The sequence below is a fragment of the Brienomyrus brachyistius genome, chromosome 21 (genome assembly GCF_023856365.1).
Source record: "Brienomyrus brachyistius isolate T26 chromosome 21, BBRACH_0.4, whole genome shotgun sequence".
Taxonomy (NCBI): Eukaryota; Metazoa; Chordata; class Actinopteri; order Osteoglossiformes; family Mormyridae; genus Brienomyrus; species Brienomyrus brachyistius.
Window position 1 is genome coordinate 3829844 of NC_064553.1, and position 14789 is coordinate 3844632.

The 14789-nt window shown below is 48.9% G+C and overlaps 1 protein-coding gene across 1 annotated transcript in view; it reads left to right on the top strand.

Moving 5' to 3' along the window:
• Nucleotides 1–7731, top strand: part of LOC125716443 (low-density lipoprotein receptor-related protein 8-like) — a 76627-nt gene extending 68896 nt beyond the window's left edge. The window contains exons 15-21 of the mRNA XM_048988728.1: nt 217–335; nt 527–666; nt 2173–2314; nt 3410–3562; nt 4219–4473; nt 6392–6457; nt 7132–7731. Coding sequence (XP_048844685.1) covers nt 217–335; nt 527–666; nt 2173–2314; nt 3410–3562; nt 4219–4473; nt 6392–6457; nt 7132–7433 — 1177 coding nt within the window. The 3' untranslated portion in view covers nt 7434–7731. The remainder of the gene's footprint in view (nt 1–216; nt 336–526; nt 667–2172; nt 2315–3409; nt 3563–4218; nt 4474–6391; nt 6458–7131) is intronic.
• The last annotated feature ends 7058 nt before the right edge of the window (nt 7732–14789 follow it).

Consider the following 14789-nt stretch of genomic DNA (forward strand, 5'->3'; position numbering starts at 1 on the left):
TTATGGTCGGGGCTATAAGAGGGGCCATGATTCATACAGCTTTATCGTATCGTTAGCCAATGACATGTTTGGATAAATGAGTGACAGGGGAAGGAACACCTCAGGCCAATCAGCTTTCAGCTTGGGCCATTGCCCCTGTGGCCCCGCCCCTGTACACACCCCTGGGTGGAACCCATGTTGACTTGTACAATACAATTGGCGTCTCTCTTCTCTCAGATTTATGTACTGGTCTGACTGGGGAGTGCAGGCTAAAATAGAGAAGGCGGGCCTGAACGGAGTGGACCGCCAGATTCTGGTGTCCGAGATGATTGAGTGGCCCAACGGCATCACTTTGGGTAAGGACTCGAGTCTGGAGTAAGAGTGTCTCCCTGCTCTATAGTATGGAATTTACAGCCAGTCGGCTAGGAGTTAGCAGAGATGGATGGAGTGGGTAGCATACAGGGCATCTCGATGCTTTAATTATCCTCAGGGATGAGAATGTGGCCTAAAAAAATGTGCTCAGGGCTATTTTGGGTTTGTGTCTCAGACTTGCCCAACAGACGCTTGTACTGGGTGGACTCTAAACTCCATCTCATCTCAAGCATCGACTTCACGGGCACCAACAGGAAGGTGCTGCTGTCCTCGGCAGACCAGCTGAATCACCCCTTCGCCCTGACCGTGTTTGAGGTAAGCGGTGGGTGGCCAGCGGGGTCCTAAGAGGTGGGGTTGGGACACACGGCGCGAAGGAGTAGCTGGGGCCCACCAAAGTGGGGTCAGGACACACAGCGCCGAGGAGCTGGGAAGCAAAAAGCAGGCGGGGCCCACTGAAGTAGGGTTGGGATGCACGGCCCGGAAATTTTTGTGGGAGCCATCAAATCTCGGCATGTTCACTGGGGGGGCTGACTGACCCCCGTGGGACCGGACGCAGCACAGCCCTTTTTAAACCTTCCTCTTGCTACGTCAGGAACCCGAAGCTGACATGATCTTTGCGGCTCCTGATATTTCATATTTACATGCTGCCTGGGTTATTTGGCTGCTTATTTGCGGTGCGTGTGGAGCGTATCCTGCGATTGCCAGAGCCCCCCCCCCCCCCCAGCCCCCTGCTCCCCCCCCCAAATGTTCACACACCAGTACCAGGGGATTTTAGCATTCCTGTCACTGTGTCACGCCGCACGCCTCGGGAGAAGGCGGCCAAGGGCTCAGGGCCGCCGTTAATGACATTTCGGAGCCTGTTGTGTTTTTATGTTCTCCCAGTCAGCCTGGCAGGCAGAACCTGCCGAGGTGGAGTGACTCATCCGGGTTTAGCGTGAAGCCGGTGGCCTTTTTGGGGCAGCCCAGCCAGTACCTTGTACCCCCATCCCAGGCTCACCGCCTGCGTGTTTCCCTGTGCCCTGCCGCCTCAATCTTGAGAAATGCAGGAATATTAAGTGGGACTGGACCTGATGACCACCTGTGAAGTAGCTGAGGGGCTGGATTGGTCACCCGGTTTAGATCCCGGAATGGGAACGGCTGTTGTATTTTTGCTTGCTGAATCGGTGCCCCTGTGGATAGATAATTTGTTAAAAGCCTCCCTACAGGAACAGCTAAAGCTGCTCATTCCCAGACACGGCTCTGTGCCGCTCGGGGATTCTTGCGGCGCTCCCGGGATTTATTTATGCCGCATTTTTTAAATGCAGGAATGATTAATTAACTGAGGTGCTTGGAAAGGTTACCACTTAGTGGTGAAATACAGGCCAGGGTGTGGGGGGGCCTTGGTGTACGGCCATATGGGCGCTGGCTGGTGAGGCAGGGGGTGGCGTGACAGAGCCATGCTCCACACTCCGCTGACATGATGACAGGGCTGGGCTTCCCTTATAGCTCACCTGTTTTTGTTTCCAAGGCAACCAGATATTTCTACTTCTGTCCAAGGTTTCCTTAGAGGGCGATGGGGAGAGGATAAATAAAAAAAAAATACTACACTCGTGCAAACTGAAAATAAGCCCCCCCTCCCCCACAGAGAGCCTGGAATTTAGACATCTAACCCACCAGGCGGCTGGATATTCTGTACTGTGCAGTCTGCATCCAGCCCCCTCTCAGCCAGATCACATGACCGCATCCATCAAATTCCTGATAGCACCTGGTGGGTGTTTATGGTGGACCTGCAGGGGTTTGTTCTGAATGCCGCTGATCGACAGGCCGACTCTTGGTCTGCAGGACAGGCTGTACTGGACCGACCTGCAGAGAGACGCCATTTTCAGCGCCAACCGTCTGACAGGTAGCGACGTGGTCACGTTGGCTGAACACCTGAACAACCCGCACGACATCGTGGTGTTCCATGAGCTGCGGCAGCCCAAAGGTCAGTGCCCCGGGCCTGAGGTGCATCTCGCAGCTTCCCTCCTTCTCCAAGGTAACATACATTTAGGCTGACAGTTTGGTGGCAGTGTTACAAATAAATCAATTTTAATAAGGCAGAGGGAGCGGAGAAGACTGATTGGCAGGTTTTGGGCACCAGGCTCACACAGTGGTGACCTCTTATTGGCTGTTATGGGTGATAAACGGGTTCTAAACAGGAAGTGATATGTGACTATAGGGGAATAGGGGGGGTTGGGGCTGCAAGATTCTGACATGTGAAGATTTCCTGGTAGAAGAGAGGGATCTTTGCAAGCTTGTTTGTATTCATGTGGAGCAGGAAGAGACTGTGTGTGTGTGTGTGTGTGTGTGTGTGTGTGGTTTTCCTGCCTTATTCCTACATTGCTGTTACTAAAAACAAGGTGACTGGTTCAGGTAGCTAATGTCTCCTTTGTGGTGCAGTTTGACCGGAAGCAGTCAAAGCAACATCTGAACTGGAGAGGTTATGGAAACGTGCGCAGCAGTGAAAAGTGTGTCAATTAACATGGCCAGGGAAAAACGTGCTGTGTTCAAATATCGCCGCATGAATTATTCATGAATGGCCCCACGGTTTCCTTTGTATGCGTTTTGTCAGACAGAAGGTATAATTTTTAAAGAAACCAAAGTGAATTATTCCCTAATATGAAACCGAATCCTGCCAGGGTAAGGATTTATACTGCTGTGGGTACCCCTCTCAAGGAGCTAAAAGCCGCTGTTGCTCAAGGCCTTTGTGAGACACGACCAGGAAGTTTGCCGGGTTTTTAAACACAAATGTCTTGATTCTTGAAGTAGCGAGGCTCTGAAACCAACGTGTGATAACTCTCTCAAGCCGGGCAGGGAACAGTAACGTCTTATTCACTTTCCGCTGGACATAAAGGAAGGTTTTTATGGGTCTTACGGAAGCAGACTCTGATGTGGATGTACTCAAACCTTTTGTTTTTAAGACTGAAAGCACGACTCATGTCTGTTTTAAGAATATATGGGCATTATTATCAACAGTTGTGTATTTTGGTTAAATTCATGTTGTGTTTGTGTGTGTGTGTGTGTGTCTGTGACCCCACAGCACCAGACAGCTGTAACATGGGGGGTGTGCACAATGGGGGGTGTGAGTACCTGTGTCTGAAAGCCCCCCAAATTACGGAGCACTCCCCTAAATACACCTGCGCATGCCCTGCCGGGAAGGAGCTGGGTCCAGACATGCGGAAATGCGTGCCAGGTGAGCCCCTCCCCCACCGTCTGATCGCCTGTGCTGATTGGTTAAGCTGCCCGTTGCGACGGTTTGCAGGCCATGCCTCCTTGTGACCGCTCAGTGCACGACGCAGTAGCATGAATCCCGAGAAAAGGAACCGATTCAGGGCATTGAGCCGACAGTAGCTAAGTTTGTAAGAGCGTAGGGTGTCCTCAAATGGGAATGAGGTGGACAATACTGCTCCCTCGGCCCCCCGCCTCATCCCCCCCGCCATACTGGCTGACTGTCTGTTCCTGTCCACTGGAGTGGCGGCACTGGAGTCACGTGTGTATAGTCAAATGTCAGGGTCATGTGAGGTACAAATCCGGCCTCAGTGTTTTTATATGAGGAGTAACATTTTCTTAATATAACGGTACTTTCCATGATATGATGACCTTTCATCATATTACCGCTGTCCCTCCATCCCATGTTCAAGCCACACACACAAGCGACAGGTCACGAGCCCTGGAGGTCTCTGGTGTCAGTGTTACTCACTAAGCCCCCATACTGCAGTTTCCTTTAGGATTAATGAAAGTCTGTCTGTCTGTCTGTCTGCCTGCCTAAGGGCTAGGATTGTTCCTAGACAGTAGGTCTGTTTTCACTTCATGCTCTCTCAATTTTTCACCGGCTTCCTTGTCTTTCAGTTTCACCACCCATCAAATCCAAAACGACTCCCGTGGCCCCCAGGCGCACCCCCACCATCTCAGCTGGAACATCTGGGACTATAGCAGCACCCCCTGCGGCCACGAGGGTGTCCGTGTCCCCAAAGACCTCCACATACACGCCAGCCCCTTGGTCCTCCGACCCGGGCAGCAGGACGGCCCCCACGGCCCTGCGGCCCTCCCCCAGCATGCAGCCCGATCGCGCCTTGGGGGAGAAAACCAACATGTCCCACCACTGTAAGCAGGCGGCCAGCCGGCTCTCCTCACATATAATAAATGTTACTGTTTATAAGCGAAACAACGGTGCACGGGTAATAATGCAAATAAATCTAATAGAAAAACAAATGAATTCTGCTTATAGAAATCTGCAGACTCCAGCAGGAGGATGGAGGATGATGGACTGCTGCAGTGCGGGAATATGCAAATGAGTGTGATGAATGTGAGGTGCTGGATATGACCTATAGAGGGCGCCAGAGGGAAGCTGTAGTAATAATGATGTAGTAATAATGATGTAGTAATGTGCCACATCAGCTTGAGATTGGGCAGCACCAGGATCATGGGTGTTATGTGCTGAAAGGTGACCGTAGGAGTGAATTTTAAAAGCAGCTTGGGGTTAATGCTGAATCTGTGAAGCCGCCATCAGTGTGTGAGAATCGGTAAAGATCTTGCCTATGGTTAAACTCCGAGGCAACTTTGCTTCAGATATTTGGGTCCAAAAATACGAAAAATAACACAATGGCGTCATTCCCCAAAACACGAGATTCTCACGTCCCTCCTTGCAGACTCTCGGGCTGTGAGTTTGTCACCTCCACTTAGAGGGCACGTGACATTCTATAACCAGCTTTGGCGGGGAGGGGGCATGGCGATCTGAAGGCCCGCGGTGATATGCGGGGTGCAGTTCCTGTCTGCGGCGAGCAGGCCCCCGACCGTTCCCGTCACACCCCCTCGTTACAGCTTGTTAAGATCGCCCAGAGGAGCGCCTGGCATTGAAGGGTCCTAGTGATTCTCCCCTTTGTCGAGGAGGTGTCTTGCGGAGCGTGGCTCAGCTAATTACGGCCACGAGCGTCCCTCTGCCTATCAGGGAAACGGACGGCATTCTTCTGAAATGCATTTTTAATGCGCTCCACTCTCCGGTTGCTGCTGTGGTTTTGGCATCCAGCTGGCTTTTCTGTATATGCCTGCAATTCAGATCTCCCACCCCCAGAAGCTTTGGTCGTATGCAAAGACACCACTGAGGATTATGGGAAAATACTTGCTGTGCTATGTGGGGTTTATCCCCCCCCCCACACCTTGTAGTCTAAGGGTCAGTCATGACACTTTGTTCCCAGACTTCCTCTCTTCTATTTTTAACATGGCGCCTGTCGCTCCTGACACTAATTGGACTCCTTGCGTGCGATTTCCGCATGCAAAGGTGCTGCTTGCAGGAGTCGGCACGCTGCTGGTTATCACTCCCCCGCAGGGCGGCTCCCAATCAGTGATCTGTAACAGCGAGGCACAGAACATTAAAAAGTGCCAGTATAAGAGACTGCAATCTACCAGCTTCAGCAGAACAGGGTTTTAATCCCCGGTACGTGTTCCCTTATTGTAGCTTTGAAGGCGCTTTTTAAGCAGGGTAAGCTGTACAGCACATGTTAATGCCTTCCTGTAGGCTGTCTGCCTTCCTGTAGGCTTCCTTCCTATAGGCTTCCTTCCTGTAGGCTGCCTGCCTGTAGGATGCCTTCCTGTAGGCTGCCTTCCTGCAGGCTTTCTTCCCGTAGGCTGCCTTCCTGTAGGCTTCCTTCCCGTAGGCTGCCTGCCTTCCTGTAGGCTGCCTTCCTGCAGGCTGTCTGCCTTCCTGTAGGCTGCCTTCCTGCAGGCTGTCTGCCTTCCTGTAGGCTGCCTTCCTGCAGGCTGTCTGCCTTCCTGTAGGCTGCCTTCCTGCAGGCTGTCTGCCTTCCTGTAGGCTGCCTTCTTGCAGGCTGCCTTCCTGCAGGCTGTCTGCCTTCCTGTAGGCTGCCTTCCTGTAGGCTGCCTTCCTGTAGGCTGCCTTCCTGCAGGCTGCCTTCCCGTAGGCTGCCTTCCTGCAGGCTGCCTGCCTGCCTGTAGGCTGCCCTGTTGAGTGACTGGCAGGCTCTTCCTCCGTTCGAAAAACTCAAATACCCCTGTCTCTTTGCAGCTGGGAATGAGCACTTTCTTCTTGGCAACCAGGTGGTGGCAGCGTTGAGCGTCGTCATCCCTATAGGTAGGTGCCAGAACACAGCAGCCCCCCCCCCGCCCAATCCGATACTCTTGCTTATTATTCATGTCCCGTTAAGCCTCAGTGCCTGAAGTAACAGGATTAGGGCAGTTTTGTCTGTACTGGGATTCATCTGCACTGAGATCACGTTACCTGGATTTTAAGGAAAATGATTTGTTTTGCCGCTCACTGGTGCGAGCGGATTAAGAAGGGCAGCCTCGTGCAAGGGAACTTCTCACCTGAGAGCCTCACTGCTATTCAGTGATGATGACACCGGTTAATTTCATTGGCTGTGGGTCCTGTCAATAATCTGGAGGTGGGGCCACTGGTGGGGGTTTCAGCGCTGAAAGCCGGCTTCGGAGCGCCCCCCTTTCTCTCTCTGAAATAGCTCTCTATTTTGTTTCTAAATCTCGCTTGTGCCTTTTTCCTGTGTGAGCATCACTATACCTTTTTGTGCCCCCCCCCCCCCCCCCCCCCCCCCCCCCCCATCCACTCACACGGTCAAAATAGCTCGTCTTGCTGGCAGCCAGTGGCACTTATAAGTATGCGTCTTAAGTGTGCTCACTCAGTCCCCTGGATGCATGTATCCTGACGTGTCCTCTCCCGATTGGCTCGTGTTAATGCTCCGCCCCGCTGGCGGGCTGTGTGTTAAGCGCTTGCAGTTCCTGTCATCGCCACAGTGGTCGCCGGCCTCCTGTGTAGCGGCGGCTACCTGATCTGGCACAACTGGCGGCGGAGGAACACGAAGAGCATGAACTTTGACAACCCCGTGTACCGGAAGAGCGCCGAGGGGGAGGAGGACGAGATCCACATCGGCCGGACCGAGTCGCTGGGCCACGTGTACCCAGCCCTGGCAGCAAGCAGCGGAGTCGCCGGCGGAGTTTGTCAGCCCTTCATCGCACTGCCATTAGGGGGTGCCAGTACACCTGATCCGGGGACACACTGGTACGTGGGACAGCCGGCGCTCTCTGGCACCAAGTGAGGCTTCGGCCAGGAACGGACAGCTGCTCTGGCACACGCACAACGACCCTGTCGCCTAGGCGATGCCGGTCATGTCCAGTCCAGCCCCGTGACCGGTGACTTGCAGAATCTTACCTAATCTTTTTTTATACCGAGTTTGGGAACAGAGTGTTATTTTTGATGGGTCACAAATGGATGCATTTTAGCATTGTCACTCGCCTCGTTCTCTCATGTCCCGTACGAGAGGCCTTCGATCAAGCAGAATCACCTTCCGGCCTCTTTGCTCGGCTCCAGGCCCCCACCTCGTCCCCAAAGAACGGAAACGCCTAGAAAGATGGGACAGGCTGTGATGACGTCATTCCCACGCATTCAGCGATGCCGCAGCCTGCTGTTCCCTTCGTCTTTCAACCTGAAATGTCTTCTGAAATTGCTCTCGGGTGCTGGCTGTTGATTCCTGCAATGTGGTTATAAGTCAGCTTCTACACAGCAAGGACGGTGGTGCGGACTGGGCTGCCCCCATGAGCCAAACTGGCTTCTTGGCCAGCGTCCCGCTGCCCAGCGTCCCCGCTGACAAAAAAGCTGTCAGGCTGGCTACCTGCGGTCTTGTGCGTTTTGGGAGATGGCATGGCGTGGAACAAAAGACATGGCTCACCCGCGATCCAAGGCTGTCGACACAATGGGCCGGTTTTGGCCGGTTTCACGTCGCATTGTGCCAGCTGCAGTGGCTGACAAAATAACTGGCAGCATTTTTAGTATGTGTTAACACTTCCTGTGCGCCCTCTAGGGGGCGCTTGAGTTAGTCTTTCACTGATGTTCACATCTTTCACATCTGAAATGTCATCGTCTCCCGGGGAATCCTTAAGTGGAACTTGGGTTCAGCTATTCAATAACATCTAAGCTCACTGCTCGCTAGACAACATTTTACCCAGCATGCTCTGCAGTCCTCACTGGAATTAATAGTCAGTCTAAGGTATAAATGTTCAGCAAGGCTGAGGGACATCACAGGGCACAAGAAAGGGGTGGTTTTGGGGAAGATTTTGGTGACCGTGGCTGTGTTCTCCAGTGCAGGGACTCTGCTCCCACAATGCCTCGCGGTCAGAGGTCAGCGCAGTGGCTCTTGCTGTGACTTTTTCCATGCAGGTGACTGATCTGGGAACAGCAAGATGCTGTTCATCGAGCTCATCATCGTAGTGAAACCTGCAGCGTCTGCACGTCTGGTTGGGGATTTTCAGGCTGGGTAGCCAATACAGAGATTTAATATATGGCTGAATGGAACACGGCACTTTCTTGGGAGCTCCTGCATTATTCATACTGCTGTGGAAGGCCGATTAACCTCTGGACAAAGGATCCGAATGAAAAAGATGAGTAGAGACAAGTCTTATAGAAGTAATATCTTTTAAGATATGAAAGTGTTACGCGGCCATATAAGTAGAAGCGAAATGCAAAAGATTACATATTAAAAGAGAAAATGCTGATGCTACCCAATGAAAGCAATGTATTGTGAATTAAAACGTACTCACGACATTAAAGTGTATAACAGTATTTTGCATTTTCATATATGCAATATTGTGCCTGTATTATACATTGAATTTCTCAATATGTGATACAAGCATGCCATTTTTTAAGAAAAAATATTTTTGAGAGTATTTCTTATACTTTATATGTTTAGTGCAGTGTTTTTAACATGCAAACATTTAACAAGAAATATTTCTTATGTGTTGGATCTCTTATTTTAATGTAGATATATTGTTTTTTAAGAATTAATGGTTGTTAATCCATAACTAGTTATGGTGTCTGGGTGGATTCTGCCACATTCATTCATCTCAGATCCGTTCCTCCCCAGTTCACACGAAAAACGTGACATGCAGTAGGACATCCGTGTCAGTAGGTGGCACTGTTGCGAGGACTGGTGAGGCTAGTGAGATGAGCGATTGCCCCCTGCCTGCAGTGAGCAGTAGGATTTCACATTCTTGTAAGCGCAAGAATGACATCCCTGGTTGTGGTGGTAATCCATCATGTGGCGTGGGGAATTGGCCGAGAGACAGAGGTTTATTGGTGATGGAGCAGAGGCAGGACCAACAGGTTTGGAATCAAGCAGGTGTGTAGAATCATGGGATAGGTATCTAATCAATACAAATGAAAGCTCATTGGTCACATGACCGTCTGGCCATCTGAAGAGGCCACACCCCCTCCTTTCTCTCACAGTTGTCATGTGCTCATTCACTGTTTTCCCTCCATGCCATGGATGCACTAGATCAAGATGGCGAACATGCAGAACAAAAGGAGGGATACGCGTGTTATGCGAGTATGGTGCTCGGCCACCTTGGAAATCTATCATTCGAATTGGCGCTCCTTCATATTTCAGTTACAGGGGCCTGCGGCTAATTCTGAGTGACTTTTCAGTTTCGCTTTGCTCCATCTGTTTGATGTGCGGGCGCACAGGCTGCGGCAGGTGGGCGGTCCTCACACGGCTTGCGCACGTAATTGGCACGTTTGCTCAGTGTGGGCTGCTGAATAACAGCATCCGCAACGTGAGACAGGTAGCGCCAGTCATGGAAATGGCCCCTTGCCCGTTAAGTGTTTAAATGTCTCTGATTGGACCGTGCCTCTCTGCCAGATCAAACAACAGTGCCTCCTCTGGTCACCCCAGGGAATGCGCCATTAGCATAAGTGTAATGGTGTGCAGATGGCCTCCCGTCTATCGGAGAACGGCCGAAGCCTCCTGAGGTGAAACTTTCACTCATTCTGGACCTCCTCAGCCTCCATCTGCCTGCTGTAATTGAGGTCCGTGTTTGTGTTGGAGATGGATAGTATCTGGAGACTGCAGAGCTTATAACTAAAACAAGAAGCACCGTGAAACTTCTGACTTCAGCCAGGCACTGAAGTCCAGTAACCTTTCTAAATCACCAACTTTCCCTTTTCTGATTAGCGATGGCCGCTGGTGTTTTCCTGCAGAGGTCCGCTGATTAACAAGCGGCCCGCTGTTCATGTTGCTATGAGACCCCACAGGATGAAACAGAGGGCCCCCGGTAGCTAGAGTGAAACTTGAAGAGGTCATTTCTGTCTCCTGGATAAGCCTGTGTGCTGCAGTGCTGTCTGCTCGCTGAGCCTGGAACAGGTATTGCTGGTCAATTTAAACGGGCGTTTGACTGCTCTGCCATCTTACCCTCCGCTGCGACTTTGACCTCTGTCCTGCTTAGATCCTCATTATTGAAAGGTCAGGTGTCTCAAAAGGGCCAGAGCTCATTAGTCAGCTGCCGGGTGTTTGGACGGCTAGGCCAATCCGTGGCCTCTGTTTGGATCTCGGCACCCAATCACCCTTGCGTATCCCGCGTGGGCGTTTCTGCCCTTAAAATGGGCCCAGGGTATTATTGCTATCAATTTCCTGATTCTAATTGTAATATTCATGTCATGTTATGTTTTTGTGTGTTACTTGGGGGGGGGGAGGTCATATTTTCATAGTTTTTTTTGTGTCAGTATAAACAAGGTTTTATGGGGGGCTGGTGAGGGTGGGAACTGGTCAGTCATTCCTCTGTAAAGGATCCATTTTTAATGGCGATTTGTTGCACAGAATCCTTTTAAAACACCCACCACACTGTGTAAGTGTGAACATGGGACAGTAATATGGACGTTTATCATTGTAAAATGGTTTGAAATCCTGATTTGTAAATATGTTTTCATACGACGGAATTTTTTGATAAGGTTTTAAATGTTTCTGTAAACGCAAATATGTATATAAGATTCTAGGCAGAAGTGTAGACCACACATGGATTAACTTGTACACACGGCCATTAGAATTTCTTTACTACTTGACTGTAACATAAAATGACTTTGCCAAAGTATATATATTTTTTTTTCGTTTTACTTTGGTTGTTTCTTTAAAGCTAAGTGTGTGGATATAGTTTTACTCCATTTCACACAGTAGATTCATGTGTATGCAAAGGTGTTATTTAATTTATTGGTGCCTTGTTTACATTTTTAAATGCGTGGGCGGGGGATGTAGGGGGGGTTTTTGTCCCGGCCTCTGTATCTACATGAAACGTCTGATGTGTATGCCAAAACGGTCTCACTCATGTCTCAATGAATACAAACTGTTGACAAATATCTATATTGATATATAAAATCATAGAAAAGTAATGAGTTCCTTGTCTTTTATCCACCACGGGCAACGATACTGAAATGCCAGGCTGCCTCATTAACTGAATTATCAGCCGGCGTTGCTGCATCTTCTGCCCTCCTGCAGAATCTGCCTAAAGTGACCGTCGCCGCACGGTTGGTGATCTGACATTTTCTCCCGAGTCGTTTTCGGACTCGGCGGCGTGACGCATGATCCCTGCAGGATGGCCCCCATTGCGGGGCACAGGTGCCTCGTTCTGTGTCCCTCTCTGGAATTAAATGACCTCTTTGATTTCGAACATAAAGGGACTGGTTCTGAGTCACTGTTCTGCTGGGCCGCGGCGCACTGAGACAGAGAAGGCCAAATTGGATTTAATTCGCATTACAATTAGGAGCGTGTAACTTCAACACAAAAATCCACATTCACACATCTTGCAGGCAGCCAGAATCAGTGCTGAGAACCAGTTCATCAAAACAGGATGGGGGAGCTGGAGGGTAGTGGGATAGGCTGATTTCTACTTTAAAAAGTCTAACTTGGGAACAGAAAGATACGTTGAAAATGAATTCAATTAATGTCTTAATCATAGACATATCCTATGAATAACATACATGTGTTGTCATAATAATGCTTCTTATTCCTGTACTGGTACTGATGCTCTGCATTATTTCCCGAGCACAACAAAGGAAGCCAGACTGGACTGGTGTAACGGCGCCCTCTGGTGGACGGTAGGGTTAAACGCTCGGAAACAACAATGGAACTGAACTGCATTAAACATTCAAAGAGCTCGGGATAATTACACACAAGCTATTAAACGTGCTCAAGTTGAACGAGCTGAGAGCCACATAAATAATTGTTTGCGTGTGGTATGTAATTGCACGGCAGTACAAATGTAGATAAAAAGCAATTAAGAATTTCGTAGTGCAAAATACCGTCAGCTGTGTTTGCTTTGAGGTCTGTGTGCATTAAACTTAGCGTGACTATGAAGGTCTGCCATTCGTCACGTCTTCATGTACACACGACGTGCAAGATGTACAGTAATACACACAATCATACAGTCAATCATATACAGGTATACCAAGTGAACTAAATCATAATCCTAGCACGGTCACAAATGGAGGCTAGTCTACGGAATTGATATAGAGGGGTTTAAAAACATTTTAATTACAAATACGGCAGTAGTTGTTTGGAATATAACAGTTTGAGGCGAATTCATTTAACATTAGATGTCCTTATATATTCAAATGCAAGACATACTGTTTGATTTTTTTCCATAACTATCATTTTCTCTTTATTTTGCGTGCCTAGACATTGTCATTGTGTGTTCAATTTCTGTCCGGAAACCCTGAAGTACAATGTAAATAATGCTGAGCTTTGCTTCTACGATTTCATTGAGTTATTCAGTTAACCGCATAATGGATTGCGTTACATCCTCCAAGGTGCAAACGCAGCACTAAAGGTCTTAAAGATGACAAAGAAATTCCCATTTTATATTAAGGTAAGAAATCTAATCAAGCCATTGTTGTAAAATATTGTAGCGCAGAGGTAGCAGCGCGGCATGTCGGACTGATGCCAGATTGTAAATAGTTCTCAGTAATCCGATGTCTTGTTATAAATGTGCTGTGCGTTATGTCATATATGTTTATTTTTATTTTGTGTGTGTGTGTGTGTGTGTGTGTGTGTGTGTGTGCGTGGTAAACGAGTCGATGAGCACGTTGGGCAGTGCGACTGTGTGTGATTGCTGTGTTACGGGTGTAATGAACCCCATATGCTGATTGAATCCCAAACTGTGTCTGCCGTTTAATTATGGAGAACATGGCTCAGCGACCCACTATTACAATATGTTGCCAAAGCGATCTGTATAGCATCTGTTAAGATAGGGTAAGTTTATTCATAGTTCATTCGCAAGCATTTGAAACCCCCCAGGCGCGTAATCCTTCGTACCCCGCAGTCTTGCATCTGCATTAGGAGCATTGAGCGCTCCTCAGTCATTTCCCAGCAAGATGAGACTCAAAAGAGCAGTTTGGTAAAGTTGGAAAGACATTGACAGATTCGAACTTCGAAGCTCAATAAATCTTAAACGAAACGTTCTTACAACACAATATACGGGGCTATTCAACGGCGGTAAGGTAGACAATGAGCTACAACCGGATTTTCGTCGAAACAATACGCATTTAAAGAAATACGGATAACATTACTCCCTATGAGCAGTCCGCTGTCAGTGGACAGCTTAGGGACCGTCTGCAAAGTGCAAAACGATAACGGTTAATGTCAATAACTCCACTTCCAAAGAGGGAAAAACCACCAAAAATCACCAAAGGCTTTTGGAATGTTATCATGGTCATACTACATCCCTTAGACTAAGGTACTTTTCACCAAACTATTTTAAATTTTTGTATTAGGAATAACATTCAATAACTTTGGTCCTATCATCTGTACTTCCACCAAAATCACTACACGATCGGGGTGTAACGCAAATCGGCCATTAATAGACACCAGCACTACAGTGATGAGTTTTCTGCGGTTTAGGGCAATCGCTTGTGCCATTTAACTAGCTGCTACTTAAAGCCCAAGTGCGTCCTGCTTTTCAGTACTGGTATCACTTACGTAATCACTTCCGGGAATTAACGGGCTTCTCTGCGTCGTTGTGGTGCCGTTTCGATCCAAAAGAACCACCGAACGGCACTGTAGTAGGCAAGTTTCTGTGTGTCGTAGGCGACCGCCTAGGGCGCTTTCATGGGAGAGGCCGCCGACTCAGCAATGCCATTTCCACTTTGTTTCGGACTGGGAGCACCGGCGTGAGGCTTGCCTATGGCGCCACATGGTCTTCGGGCAGTACTGGCAAGTTTCTGATCGATATTTCTTAGGGGTTAATTGGGTATTAGTGCTTTGTGAAATCGAGAAGGGGGATTCCACATTCACCCAATCATGCCACATTAAAGGATACACTAGTCATGAAAGTTATCAAAATTGTGCTTGTGTATTCACCTTTCACACTCACTAGTCACTGCACGCAGAAGACCGCGAGAGAGCAGACACGGAGTGTAAATATGTACCTCAAGGATGAAAGGAATTATTTAGCTCTTTGAGATAAAACCAGACTTTTGTGCCTCTAGGAACAGAATCTGAGATCAAGTTGAATCCATCTCTAGTTAACTTTCAGTGTTTCACTTAAAATTCCCCAAGCTGGCCCCCCACGTGCCTAGAAGCCCAACAGGATGTCCTGTCCATTGTTTCAGAAAGCAAGAGACCTTTTCACCACAG